We start from the raw sequence: 14,140 nt of genomic DNA on the forward strand, positions 1-14,140 counted from the left end.
GCGGTTTTACTTCCCATCACTTTGTGGCAATTAGTAAACCATGGTTTTACTTCATCACACCACGCAATACCCCATGGCCCCTCTCTGTACGTGTCTCCAGGACCCGATATATCCGGAGTTCATGTTGTCCCTCTCAAAACAACATAGTTTTGGAACAAGCTCGCAAGGAGAACAACACCCCGTTTGTCTCCCGTTTAGCATTCATTTTTTGCCTTTCACCCACCAAAACGATGCCATTCGGTGGTCAAGGAAAAAAACCCAAATCTGAATACTTTGATTGCAAAATGGAAGATGCCGTTGATTTTGGGGTAAAAAACCTCTGTATTTCATAGCTAACACTTTTTTCTTTACCCTATCAAAAAAAAAATTATAGCACATATCCCGCTGATTGCAAAACCCAAATCCTTCAATTGGCTAAACCAAAATCATCTTCAATGCACAAAAATTATCCACGACGAACTAAAAATCCTTCAACGGCATCCGCTATGAACAAAAAAATATGCTATCAGAAATCAATTGGCTAAAAAAAATTCTCACAGACAGTAGCACTTAGCTTCTCAATCATAAACAAAATCCTTCAAAGGTTTAATTTAATAACTTAATCGTCCCCAAAATAAATATCCTCGAATAACGGAAGACAAAAAATGAGTGCCAAACGAGATGTTTTCCATGTAGGCTTGTTTCAAAATTACGTCGTTTTCGATTGACGAAGTTACGAAAGATGCGCGAGAGTTGGTTGGGAGGAACAAGCAGCATGTTGTCCCTAAAGACAACACGCAACCAGGATTCGCCGGACATAAGGGGTACCGGACCTGCACAACTTTGAAGGTGCATGTGATTGATGTCAATGATGTCACGCAGTCACACCCAACTATTACCTAGTACACCAAGACATTGTGCCAACGGGCAACGATGGACCTAAGACAGCGACGGATCTAGGAATTCTTAATAGGGTGTTCAAGAATTACTTTATTTGTTAGCTTATGTTAACAAGTCATATATAGCCTACCAGGGAAAAAAAAAGAAAAAAGAAGTCATATATATTCCCTCCGTTCCTAAATAAATGTTCGATCCGCAAATTTAGGTCTTTGAAAATTCAGGAGTACATTTTTTTGGTTCAAAAAATTGAACAAAAAAATACTTTGGCCCTGAAGGTATTTTTTCAAAAAAAATTTAACGAAAAGAATGCATCTATTTAAAGGGCCTAAATTTATGAGTTAAACATTTATTTAGAGACGGAGGGAGTACAATAATTTCCATACATTAGTGTGAATAGTGTGATAAAAATACAAATACAAAAAAGAAACACATGATATTACAAGCGAAAAAATTCTTTCTACCTTAGGTGGAAACCCCATGATTTCCACTGCATAATGCAGGCTCCGCTGTGTATTTTTTTTTAGTAATCTGAACCGTTCATCTTGTAGGACCCCCACATATTACTACATTCACACAAAAATCATATTTATCGGATATCGATAAATATATTAAAAATTAAATCTTAGTTTATAAAATAGACGTCTATGGATAGTTTAACTTTAAACTTATCTAACGTTGATTTTATAAACCAAACTTCAATTTTGTATATACCTATTCATGTCCGATAAATTTGATTTTTTGTGAAGATATATTATTTTGCGAGCCCTACAAAATGAACGATTCATATTACTATAATATAAGCATGATGTGGCCCATAATTAATGGGGGTGGAAAACTTGTGTTTTCCTCCTAAAGTGGATGGAAATCTGGACTCTGGAATGTGGGGCAGAGTTAATCAATCATTCTACCACTACACCTATTTACACACCCAGACTCACAACAAGGATGAAGCCCGCACATACTACGCACCAATTGTATGTGGGCCCCATCCGTATTGTGAGTATAGATGTGTAAATAGGTGTAGTGTTAGAATTTTCCCTGAGCCAATAGCCCTATGCAGGAGGGCTTCTAGATAATGTAATCACATGTAAGCATTTAAATTGACACCCTACCAAACAGTCCGTCCATTTGTTTTTTTACGGTCGGTGGTGTTCAAGTCAACTTATGCGCACCTCCATCAATCTCAATTTCGGTATGATCAAAGACAAAGCATCTACGACAGAATAGAGAATTCACATGAAATTACTTTTTTATAGTTTGACGTCAAGAATCAAACTCTGATAAATTGTGATGGAACAAATCTACCAACTAACCGAAGACTTCAAACGGTCCCCACTGCTAAAATTTAGGGTGTTCAATTGAAACACCTTTGCTTGGCTGTAGAGCCGCCTACGACATAGCCCAGAAATCCCGTCGCAATTCAATGCAGCCAGATGGCCCCCCTCTCGATCTTTCTATTTAAGGAAAAAGGAGCCAAAGCTTGGCCACCAAGAAATTAATCAAACCATGGCTACTGTTTCCAACGATCGACACGTGGCCGTCTTCCCATTCCCATTCACCAGCCACTTCGGCAGCCTCTTCAGGCTCGTCCGCCGCCTCGCTGCCGACGCCCCGAACGCCACTTTCTCCTTCTTCAGCACTCCTAAAACCATAGAATCCTTGTTCGCACCGTCGAAAAACGTCCCCCGCAACATAAAGCCGTACGTGGTGCCGGACGGGGTGCCGGAGGGGCACGTGCTCTCCGGAAACCCTGAGGAGCCCATCAGCTTGTACCTTGCGGCGGTGGAGGACGGGAAGAGCCTCAGGGGAGTTCTGGAGGCGGCCGAGGCGGAGATAGGGCGGAGGGTTGGGTGTGTTATGTCCGATGTGTTTCTGTGGTTTGCCGGCGCATTGGCGGAGGAGATAGGGGTGCCGTGGGTAGCGTATGTGCCCGGGGACGCTTGCTCTCTGGCGGCTCATTTTTACACTGACCTGATTAGGGAAACTGTTGGGATCCATGGTATGTGATTTTTGGCACTGAGCAATGCTAAAAAAGTGAGAAATTTTTAAAAGTTATAGGGCTTAATTTGTTTTGTTTTGTTGAACTATGTTATTTATTCACTTACAATTTAAGTGACTTTTCATTAATTTACGTTGGCTACGAATAAATTATTCATTATTTAGTGTCAACATTTTTAAAAAGAAATTTAGTGTATTTTTTGAACCGGAACCCTCTCAATACATGGTGGAGCCGCCCTTGCCTATGAGCTCTTCGACGCTCCTCCCTCCGTAGCGGCGGCTACTGAATTCATCAGCCTGTTTCCCCCACAAAAACTCATGCATTAGCAAAATCTCCAACATTGATGTCCTAATGTAGCAATTCGATATATATTCTCCATTCAATTTCACGATTGTTTCTGGACGTAGCAAAATAATCCGGTTTTCCATTGTCCAAAAATGCTTTTAATGGTACTAAATTGCCGACTGATTTTTGCCTATGGAAAAACCATCCTCCCAGTAATAATCTTTCACAATCCTAAACTATTGATTGTCAAAATTAGTAGTTAAGATACAATCAGGCTACAGACATGTCTCTCGGCCACTCATCTCTCATAAGACCTGGGTCATTGCAAAATCTCATTCAAAATTGCTTCTTCCATAATTTGGAAGTTTTCGCAAAAAATTCAGCAATGGTTTACTTTATTGATAATGTACTTTTATTTGTATTTAACTTATTTTTCAAGTTAGTGATTTTTATAGTTTGATCTTGAAGAGAGAGAGAGAGAGGAGAAAGAGTATAATTTTTTGGTCTCTGTTTTGTTTAATTTTTTCTAATTTAGTTAAATTTTTTAAATTCTTATTCAATATAATATCTTTCCTAACCTCCAAAATTCTCCTCAAGAATCAAAGATGTTGGTTCATCTCATTTGCTCATTTTCCTTTGTTAATTTGATTGCCTAACTTAAGAACTCGTGAAACAGACATTGCTGGGCGCGAAAACGACGTCGTGAAATTCATCCCAGGATTTTCAGCGATGCGCCTCGGGGACTTGCCCACGGGAATCCTGTCTGGAAACTTGGAATCTCCATTCGCAATGATGCTATACAAAATGGGCCGGGCGCTGCCGAAGGCAACTGCAGTTGCCATCCTCTCCTTTGAAGATCTAGACCCAGAAATCAACCAAGATCTCAAGTCCAAGTTTAAAATGTTGCTCAATTTCAGCCCCTATAACTCATTACCATCGTTGTCGCCACCGCCCTCCTTGGTCTCGGACGACTACGGATGCATCCCGTGGTTGGACAGCCACAAAGCCGCCTCCGTTGCCTACATTGGCTTCGGAACAGCAGCCACACCGCCACCGGTTGAGGTATTTTACTACTCAATTTCCACTAATTAAGCTTAATGAGACTTTTCTTGGTCTTCAAAGTTTTTTTTTTCTTTACCCAACAGATTGTGGCATTAGCTGAAGCACTAGAAGCCAGCGGCACTCCGTTTCTCTGGTCTCTCAAAGATAATTTCAAAGAGTTATTTCCGAAAGGATTCATGGAGCGAACTAGTGAGCTAGGAAAAATCGTGCCCTGGGCACCTCAGGAACGAGTTCTGGCGCATGGTTCAGTGGGAGTTTTCGTGACTCACTGCGGGTGGAACTCGGTCTTGGAGAGCATTGTAGCCGGTGTGCCAATCATCGGGAGACCGTTGTTCGGGGATCATCATATAAACACGTGGATGGTGGAAAATGTGTGGAAAATTGGTGTGAGGGTGGAGGGTGGAGTTTTCACAAAAAGTGGCACAATTTCTGCCCTTGAATTGGTTTTGAGTCATGAAAAGGGGAAGGAAATGAAGGAGCAAGTTGGAAAGTTCAAAGAGCTTGCTTTGAAGGCTGCTGGACCAGGAGGGAGCTCAGCTCAGAATCTCCATACTCTACTGGAGATAGTGACAAAGTACAATCTTTAGAAGATATAATCCAAAGAAACTATGTTGGAGGTAGCAAGCCATTTCTTGTGTGTCTCTGAAAATGCTACTATTTCCAAAAATTATTGTATGTTTTGTACGTTATTGCGGTAGAAATTATCGTCCTCCGAGGAATCCTTCTAAGAATAGGGCCTGCCCTTGCAAATATTTAAGCAAGCCATTTCTTCTATGTATGTGAAACGAAAATGAAAATGTTCAGAGGGCGTAAGATCGATCTATGCCTTTCCTTCGTGTTCAATTTGTGAGCGGGAAAAAAAATAGGAAGGAAAAATCACAGCACGTCCAATGGTAGGACTTCGACGACGAAATATTCGTTATTCTTCTAAGTTTCAAAATCTCAATACTTTTCTGATACCCCACAAAAATTTGGCTCAAAACTAACAAATGTAAAAAAAAAAAATTCAAATAAGGACAAAATTTTCAAATTTAAGTTGAGTTAAAGTTAAGAGCTGATTTCGTTCTTGTTAGGTCTAATTACAATGAAATAACTTTATTAACTTGAACAGCTACCAACATTATTCCTCTTGCGAATTCAAAAAAAGAAGGCTGGGAAAGAGAGACATGCCAGCCTGGGCGAATTGGGTCTTTGCATTAACTCAAAAGGAGAAAAAGCGCATCAGGTATAGGAAGGACTTCTTACAAGAACACAGGAGAACAACCTATATCAAGGATGGTAGCTGACCAAGAGCAGATATTACGCGAGGCTACGAAAAAAAGGGAGAAGGCAATTTACCAAGGGTAGAGATTGACGAGAAGGATTTCCCCAATAAAAGCGGGTCTTGCACAAAGAATACTTTAGGTTTTTTACCACGTAGAGTTCGCTCTCGTTGTTGGTGATTGAGATTAGTAGCTCCTAGTTCAGGTTGGGAGTGCGCCCTAACTATCTCTCTATGGCGGTTGTTACTTGTTAGTATGGGTCTAGTTTTTACCTACTAAATGGGGCACTATCTATGAGTGGATATGGTATACTTTGGTTTGGCTATCTTACGTAGAGCTGCCGGGGAACTTGCCAATCATGTGGGGACAGCCAGATTCTTCAAACTCCGGTCGTGGATAGCTAAACGTTATAAACTCCATAAGAACGCCATAATTTTTGTCGAATTGATGATTGTTGGAGATATAAAAACGAACTGCAGTGGTGGGTTTCTTTCCGCCGTACTTTAGTTTTAGTTTTTGTTTGTACTTGTTTTGACCACGTACAGGTAACACACTTCCACACTATGTTCCGTTCTTTAGGTCCCTGTTGCCTTTTCCTTGTCGTCGGCATTCCTAGGCCTTCTGTTGGCCTTTATCTTCTGGCGATAGCATTGTAGTTGTGACTTTTGTGTTTTGTGGATAAGTGCATTGTGTTTTGTTTCCTAGGCCCTAGTTTGGTCTTCGCTCGTCGTCTGCATGTTTTTCTTATTGTAACAATGACAACATAATTGTACTCTTCACCTTATTCTTCTTAATGCATTTCTTGCAATTCCACAATAAAAACACAAAAAAAATCGAACTGCTGCATTTGTTCATGGTTCTTAATTGGTGACTTGCCCCCAAGAGCTTCTATGTCAGGACTTGGGAGGTGTAAGATGAGGCGCTTCTGGTGGCGGATTCAATCGGCAACGTTTGGGCATAGCCTGATTTAAAATTTACCAAATCCTGACTATTGAGTGATAGGCCTGTTTAGCACTTTTTAACACCGTACGCTTAGCAGGGTGTGAACGCGCTTGTAAGCGTTTGTTGATTTGAATACATGCATGTCAAGATTTGTCGATGTCCAACGTTGAAGGACTGTGGGCGTTTGATCTAACTTCTAAACGAGAACGAATGCGTGAGATATAATAAGCGTTGGCTTTGATGGCTTTAGCCACGTCCCAAACGGTTCCAAATCTGGTGTGGGTTTTCCGCCGCCTTCTTGTAATGCCAAGTGTCCTTAATTAATACGGAGTAATCCCACACGTGGGGTAGTTGTTTGGAGGCTATGGGCCAACTATGCAACCTCTACCCACTTGCTTCTTGCACTTTAATAAACTAGTCGTTTTGCCACGTGCAACGTTTGAAGCCCAAGTACCGTTGAATTTGTAGTTCTTTTTGGAGCGGGTATGTCATTGAGATTAAGGTCGTAAATATTATCGGTCATTCAGTATGGAAGGAACCGTCGCTCAGTCTCGGGCTTTGATTAAAATAAATTGGGATAAGAGTTATTTTCTTTTCTTTTTGGGCCAATCTTATTTTAACTTAGCCTAAATTTACTTTCACGGTTTTGCACCCAAATCGAAGTGGTGCGTGGCTAATGTCTTCCTAACTAAACCAGTGCATGGCTTTTCAAATATGGACCAGTGCAGTGCGTATTACAAACTATGTATTACAACTAATTAGCCCAATGGAAAAACATATTGAACAACAGCAGTAAACGGGATCGAAAAATACAACTCACAAACTGTCGACTCCGAAAATATTAAGTAGATTATGTCCAACGAATGGGTCACTGTGTCCTTAAAAGCAAATTTTGCCCTTGCCAAGGTGCTCACGATTTTGGACGTCCGCTTCAATCCCAAGATGCAACGATCTTTATGCACTCAAATGCAACACTTCAAATGCGTGCCCCACGGACGGAAACTATGTAGAGCTCTCTCGGACTATATATGCGGAAGTGTATGTGTGCTCTCTGATTTTTGGAGGCATGAAATGGCTGTACACAATCTGTTTATATAGGCATGCAAATGACTGTCCGAAACTGTACCATTCAGTTCACAGAGGGTCACGATCGAAAAGTAGCAATGGTTCGAAACCAACTGATGCAATGTTCCAAACCATGCACTGGTTCGGTTCATTACTGAAAAGCCACGCACTGGTCCATATTCGAAAAGCCATACATGCAGGGGTTTAGTTAGGAAGACATTAGCCACGCACCACTTCAATTTGGGTGCATCAGACTATTTATATTAGTTTTCCAAAATTATTATTTTGCTTGTTTGTTATGCAATTAGTTGTGTTTGTTGCAATTATTTTGTAACCGTTTTGTAAATACTTTATTTATTTAAGAGGCACCCATTGGTGTTCTGTTGTAACCGTTTTGTGTTGGTTGGGAAGAGGCGTAGGATGGGAAAAAGTATAAATTGCAAGTGGTCGTGGCATTTGTGGAAAACAAAAAGTAGAAAACACATTCGTACATTTAAAAGAAGTAGTATAGATAACGGGCCATAAGGATGTGTTGTAACTTTTAAATCTGAAATTTATTTAGGTAATTTTTTATTTTTTGTAATTTTTTGTTTAGTTTTTCGTCGTAATTTTTGAGATTAATCGTTTGTCTCAGCGAGACGAATCGGAAAAGTATAAAAATATTGACCGATATTGAAAAAATTCAAATGAAACGGCACTTTAAGCAAATAAGACAACTTGTATGATATTTTTTCGTCTTTAGTGAACTTTTTTTTGCTTTCGGTCATAATTTTTTACTTTTCAGACTCTTGTTGTCGAGACGGATGATTAATCCAAAAATTTTTACCCGAACGTAATAAAATTCAAAAAAGACGAACAAAACATACAAAACGAAAAAAATAATTAAATTTACAAGAATGAGGCCTAAGTCAAAAATGACTTCTTCATGTTACCCCCATTAATATTAATCCAAAATTATTCTTTTCATGGCCCAATATTCAGTGTCAAAAACGGGTGTAAATTAGCGGTGTGTAGAGAGGGTCTAGGGTCAAGTGCATTTTAGCATCAACAAATCAAACAAGAGCATCACGGAGTACTGAACCACAGACATAGCAAAAAGATAAGAATGGATTAAGGGGTGAAAGAAGGCCATTTATACTCTCAACCTTTCTCTTCACAAATATCCCAAAAACAAGCTAAAAAAATTGGACGAAAGCTCTCGGTATCGATACATAGGTAATGGGGTATCGATACTGAGCAGTTAAGCCAAAAATTGGTTCTGGATGTAAAGTTCCCGTATCGATATAACAGATACACTGTTCTTTGGACAGAAGTTAAGTTTATGATATCGATACAACCATTTTTGTTGTATCGATACCAAAAGCTTAAACCCAGATTTTCAGCTTGTTCCTCGTCTTGGCATCAAATGGCCCCAAACACCCTCCGGTGCTTCGTTTCTTCGCTCTTGGGCTTCGGTGGCGGTGTTCCACGTGGCCTCCAGTACTTGGACACCCTCGAGGATTATGACTGGTGTCAAAACATGCATTATTCTTGCAGTTTACCTGAACCACTTGTAAAACTACCTTACGTGTAATATCGCATAAAAACGATAATTTATTTATATAAAAGCAATATACTCCTTAGAGAACTTAAGCACCAAGAATCTACATTATTAATTGATTATCACCCAATATTCAGTGCCAAAAGCGGGGTGTAAATTAGTGGTACGTCGCAGGCAAATGTAGATAGAGAGGGTCTAGGGGTCAAGTGCATCAACAAATCAAACAAGAGCATCATGGAGTACTGGACCACAGCATAGCACGTCTATCAGTAATATTGGACTAGAACAGAATCACTTTCAGAGATGGCATCAGTGAAAGACCAATTCAATCCCTCCCAGATTCACAACCAATTCTTGAACCCCACAAGTACAACCGGCCACAAGCTAAAGCTAGAAATGCGGCCGCTTTAGACCTTTGAAAATTGACAAATATTCAAGACCCCTTCTATTTTAGTACTCTTTATAATAGTCTAAGAAAAAAATGCCTCATCTTTAATTTTTGACATAACCCCGAAAAATGAGGGCCGGCTTAGCGGCTACAAATCAACAGACCATCAACAAAACAGCCCAATCACCCAACAAGGAAATGACTGAACACAACAGAACCATGACATTAGAGACTCCCCAAGTTACACTTTTGATTCCGGGAAAAAAAAAAAGTTACACTTTTGATTTGATCTCTTGGTATCTTTGAATCCTGTGGAGTTTTTACACCGGCGGTGTATATATTTTATTCTCAACATGCAAATACAATGTTCCATGGCCCCCTCTCTCTCTCCGGCTACTGCTAACCGGTGTATTTATTTTATTCTCTATCTCTCTCTCTCAATCTCTTTATATCTGGTATGGAGACAAAAAAAAGTTTCTATTGTCAGCCTCTTTGAAGTTTCAACTGTCCTTCTCACTCGATCACTTTAAACCCAATTCTGCCAAACCTTGGCCACCAAGAAATATCAACTAAACCATGACCGATAATGTCTCAAATATTGACCGACACATCGCCGTCTTCGCATTCCCATTCGGCAGCCACTCCGGCACCCTCTTCAGGCTCGTCCGCCGCCTCGCCGCCGACGCCCCAACCGTCACTTTCTCCTTCTTCAGCACTCCTAAGACCGTAGAATCCTTGTTCTCACCGTCAAAAAACGTCCCCCACAACATAAAACCTTACGTGGTGTCGGACGGGGTGCCGGAGGGGCACGTGTTCTCCGGAAATCCTGAGGAGCCCGTCAGCTTGTACCTTGCGGCGGTGGAGGAGGGGGAGGGCCTTGAGGGAGTTTTGAAGGCAGCCGAGGCTGAGATAGGGCGGAGGATCAGGTGCGTCGTGTCAGATGCGTTCTTGTGGTTTGCGGGCGACTTGGCGGGGGAGATGGGGGTGCCGTGGGTTCCGTTTATGGTCGGGGGTGCCGGGTCTGTGTCGGCTCATTTTTACACTGACCTGATTAGGGAAACTGTAGGAATCCATGGTAAGTGATTTTCAGTGCTACCTTGCATATGTGTCTGGATCCTCTCCAGTACAATAACTCGCCCCAAATGGAATGGCTCTCTTAGTTACGCTGTGCCCCGACCCGAGCCCCCACGTCCGCTTTTCTCCGCCGCAACCCAAGAAGTTGGCTTTGCCAACACAACATTAGGGCCGTTCCCTTCATTCTATGTTGACCCCGGCCCGGCCCGGGCTGGCTTTTTGGGAAGCCCATTCCCACCACGCTCTTTGGATGGACGAGACAGACTAGATCAAGAAATTTTTCGGTACCGTGTGGGTATATCCATCGTAATACCCGCTCGGCACATTTGGGTCATCCAGTGCACTTTTGAACGGCTTGGATTGAAACTTTCTCTCTCTCACTCTAACACTCTCTCTTTAAATTCAAGCCATCTAAAAATGCAATGGACAGCTCGGATAGGCCGAGCGGGCATCACGTGGTACCCACCTGACATTGAAAAAAATTTCATCTAAATCGGGGCCGTCCATAGGCATAATCAATTGTTTAGATTTGTTCATCAGTTCTTACGTACCAATAAGAATTGACTCTTACTGGTAAAAGTTTCAAAATTACTCCTATATTCAAATCATTGATTGCAGCAATTGAACAGTACTGATAAGAACGGTCTCTTCTAGTCCAAAATATGTGCCGAAGAAGATCCATCCCCCTGGCATATATATGTTCATACTTGAGCAGACTGCCAATGACAGAATCGAGATTCTCTTTTTAGGGGTGCCAAAATTTAAAAGATGCAAGTTTGGACTAATTATTTAATGGCTTTGTGGCACCATGTAGCAGTGTCTCAAACACTTTTCTATCATACATATATATGGGCTTCACACACTTTGGGGGATCACACAAATATGTGGTAGAAAAAGAGTTTGGAGCACCACGTAATAGTGTCCCAAAAAACAAATGCTTAATCATCTTTGGCCAGCTATAGTTTCTCTAAAAATAACTTCCCAACACAGAGTAAAATTCGGTTCAATGTATCATCTTTGTTAACCTCCAAAATTCTCCTCAAGAATCAAATCAAGATGTTGGTTTACCTGATTATTTGCATCGCCTTTTGATAATTTGATTGACTACATTGCTTAATAATGCGGAAAACAGACATTGCCAGGCGGGAAAACGACGTCGTGAAATTCATTCCAGGATTTCAGGAGCTACGCCTCGGAGACTTGCCCATGGGAGTCCTGTTTGGAAACTTGGAATCTCCATTCGCAATAATGCTACACAAAATGGGCCGAGCTTTGCCCAAAGCAACTGCGGTTGTTATCAACTCTTTCGAGGAAATAAACCAGGAAATCAACCAAGATCTCAAGCCCAAGTTTGAAATGTTTCTCAATGTGAGCCCATTTAACTCAATATCATGGTCGTCCTCATCGGGGTCACCCTCCTTGGACTCGGACAAGTATGGATGCATCCCGTGGTTGGACAACCACGAAGCTGCCTCTGTTGCCTATATCAGCTTTGGAACATCAGCCACACCGCCGCCGATTGAGGTATTATATTATGTAGTAGTAGTAAATTTACACTAATCTTGAATCTTGATCGTATGGCAACTTTTCTTTAGTCCACAAAGTTGTTTTTTCCGAACAGATTGTGGCATTAGCTGAAGCACTAGAAGTTAGCGGAACTCCGTTTCTCTGGTCTCTCAAAGACAATTTCAAAGAGTTACTTCCGGAAGGATTCATGGAGAGAGCTAGTGAGCTGGGAAAAATCGTCCCATGGGCACCTCAGGAACAAGTTCTGGCACACAGTTCGGTAGGAGTTTTCGTGACTCACTGTGGGTGGAACTCGGTGTTGGAGAGCATTGTAGCGGGTGTGCCGCTAATTGGGAGGCCGTTCTTCGGGGATCACCATCTAAACACGTGGATGGTGACAAATGTCTGGAAAATTGGTGTGAGTTTGGACGTAGGAGTTTTCACAAAAACTGGCACAATGTCTGCCCTTGAACTGGTCCTGAGCCATGAAAAGGGGAGGGAACTCAGGGAGCAAATTGGAGAGTTCAAAGAGCTTGCTTTGATGGCTGCTGGACCAGAAGGGAGCTCAACTCAGAATCTCAATACTCTGTTGGAGGTAGTAACAAAGTACAATCTTTAGAAACGCTAATTCCAAGAAACAATGTTGGATGTTACTCCCTCCGTTTCTAAACGAAAGTCCCTCTTAGGAATTCTAAATTTTTTAGGGAACATGTACTAATTACACCTGCTTTTCACCATTACTTCTATATTATACCTATATTTTGCGCTATTTGTATTTACATATGAAGGACATTTTTGAAATTTGATCAAATTTTAACTTCTATTTTTGGAAAGGGACATCATAGTTGACGTTCCAAAATAGAATAAAGGACTCTCAATTAGAAACGGAAGAAGTATAAGAACACTTATATGGAAAGCTAATTCCAAGAATTATTGTGCGTACGTTTGTATGTGAGTGTGGTAGAACTATGTTGGATTTTATTTTTATCGTGGAATCCTTATTCAAGATATGGGCAACCCTTGTAGATATTTAAAAAGTCATTGCTTCTTATTTTATGGGAGACGAAAATCTGAAAATGTTTACATTTGGTGTAAAATCTGTAAGAACTTTATATCCATCTCAAAATTAATTAACAATAAGTGGAGAGGTTCCAAATATTATTAAGTAAACACCCATTTTACTACCAAGTAATGCGGGTCTACATTTTTCTTAACATCCCCCCTCACGTGCAGCCGCGTTTGAAGTCTGTCGCATGTAGCCTTTTTTTGGATTTATTATCATGTAGCCTTTTTTGCTGGTCTGTCATCGTGGAGTGTAGATTCTGAATTTTATGAAATGTGGAGTGAAAGGGTCCCGCTCTGATATTACGTAAACTTTATATTCATTTCAAAATCAATTAGAAATGAGTGGAGAGGTCTTAAATGTTATTAAGTAATCATCTATTCCATTCTCAAGCAATGTTTCTTTTCGGTACTCACATTTAATTTGTGTGGGAAACAAAAATAGGATGGGAAAATCACAGCACATTTGATGGTACGAGTTCAACAACAAAACGTTCATTAATCTTTTAAGTTTTACTTCCTCCACCTCCATCGGCAATATTTTCCACCTTCTCATCCTCTATAGCTCTCAATGATAGAATCAGGGGGTCTAGTGGCGGCGGCCTCCACGACAAGAATTTTTGAAAATGCAATTATTATATGTGAAAAAATAATTTTATCGCCAACTTATATAGTCTCGCCACTGCTAGGTTTTTTCCTTATTTTTTATTATATACTAATCATAAATCTTCTATTTTTTTTCAAGAAAGGAGACCCAAAAAACTATTCCAAAACTAAATTCAATGAGCCAAAATGAAATAATATAAATGATGATGTGTAATTAAGAAAAAAAACTCCACACTCTAACCCTAAAACAACTTTACCTAAAAAAATTAAGGAAATTTAATTATAATGTCACTCTCAAAAAGAGAGTGCGGTTATCAATTTGAAAAATTCATATAGGGATCTTCCATATAGAAATCTGGTGAGTGACATTATAAATTTGGGGAGTGACGTTATCGATGTCCAAAATTAAAGTTAGTCTTTTTTCGTACTCCATGTGCAAAAACATCATTTACTAGTATAGTTTTTGTTAT

The 14,140-nt window shown here is 40.5% G+C and overlaps 2 protein-coding genes across 2 annotated transcripts; both read left to right on the forward strand.

Annotated features, from left to right (window-relative positions):
- Positions 1-2,333: 2,333 nt before the first annotated feature.
- Positions 2,334-5,028, forward strand: LOC131301003 (anthocyanidin 3-O-galactosyltransferase 3GT1-like). Its single transcript, XM_058327092.1, has 3 exons — positions 2,334-2,878; positions 3,840-4,225; positions 4,309-5,028. The coding sequence occupies exons 1-3, from the start codon at positions 2,386-2,388 to the stop codon at positions 4,810-4,812; spliced, it is 1,383 nt and encodes a 460-aa protein (XP_058183075.1). The 5' UTR covers positions 2,334-2,385; the 3' UTR covers positions 4,813-5,028.
- Positions 5,029-9,556: 4,528 nt separating this feature from the next.
- Positions 9,557-13,058, forward strand: LOC131301010 (anthocyanidin 3-O-galactosyltransferase 3GT1-like). Its single transcript, XM_058327099.1, has 3 exons — positions 9,557-10,497; positions 11,629-12,020; positions 12,118-13,058. Exons 1-3 carry the CDS (start codon positions 9,999-10,001, stop codon positions 12,619-12,621), a joined length of 1,395 nt encoding a protein of 464 aa, XP_058183082.1. The 5' UTR covers positions 9,557-9,998; the 3' UTR covers positions 12,622-13,058.
- The last annotated feature ends 1,082 nt before the right edge of the window (positions 13,059-14,140 follow it).

The sequence above is a fragment of the Rhododendron vialii genome, chromosome 9a (assembly GCF_030253575.1).
Source record: "Rhododendron vialii isolate Sample 1 chromosome 9a, ASM3025357v1".
NCBI lineage: Eukaryota > Viridiplantae > Streptophyta > Magnoliopsida > Ericales > Ericaceae > Rhododendron > Rhododendron vialii.

Excerpts from the sequence above, each read along its gene's own strand:
- LOC131301003 (XM_058327092.1), top strand. The coding sequence starts at position 2,386 with ATGGCTACTGTTTCCAACGATCGACACGTGGCCGTCTTCCCATTCCCA. Across the intron at positions 2,879-3,839 it reads GGAAACTGTTGGGATCCATG|ACATTGCTGGGCGCGAAAAC; the intron begins GTATGTGATTTT and ends CTCGTGAAACAG. Across the intron at positions 4,226-4,308 it reads CCACACCGCCACCGGTTGAG|ATTGTGGCATTAGCTGAAGC; the intron begins GTATTTTACTAC and ends TTTACCCAACAG.
- LOC131301010 (XM_058327099.1), top strand. The coding sequence starts at position 9,999 with ATGACCGATAATGTCTCAAATATTGACCGACACATCGCCGTCTTCGCA. Across the intron at positions 10,498-11,628 it reads GGAAACTGTAGGAATCCATG|ACATTGCCAGGCGGGAAAAC; the intron begins GTAAGTGATTTT and ends TGCGGAAAACAG. Across the intron at positions 12,021-12,117 it reads CCACACCGCCGCCGATTGAG|ATTGTGGCATTAGCTGAAGC; the intron begins GTATTATATTAT and ends TTTTCCGAACAG.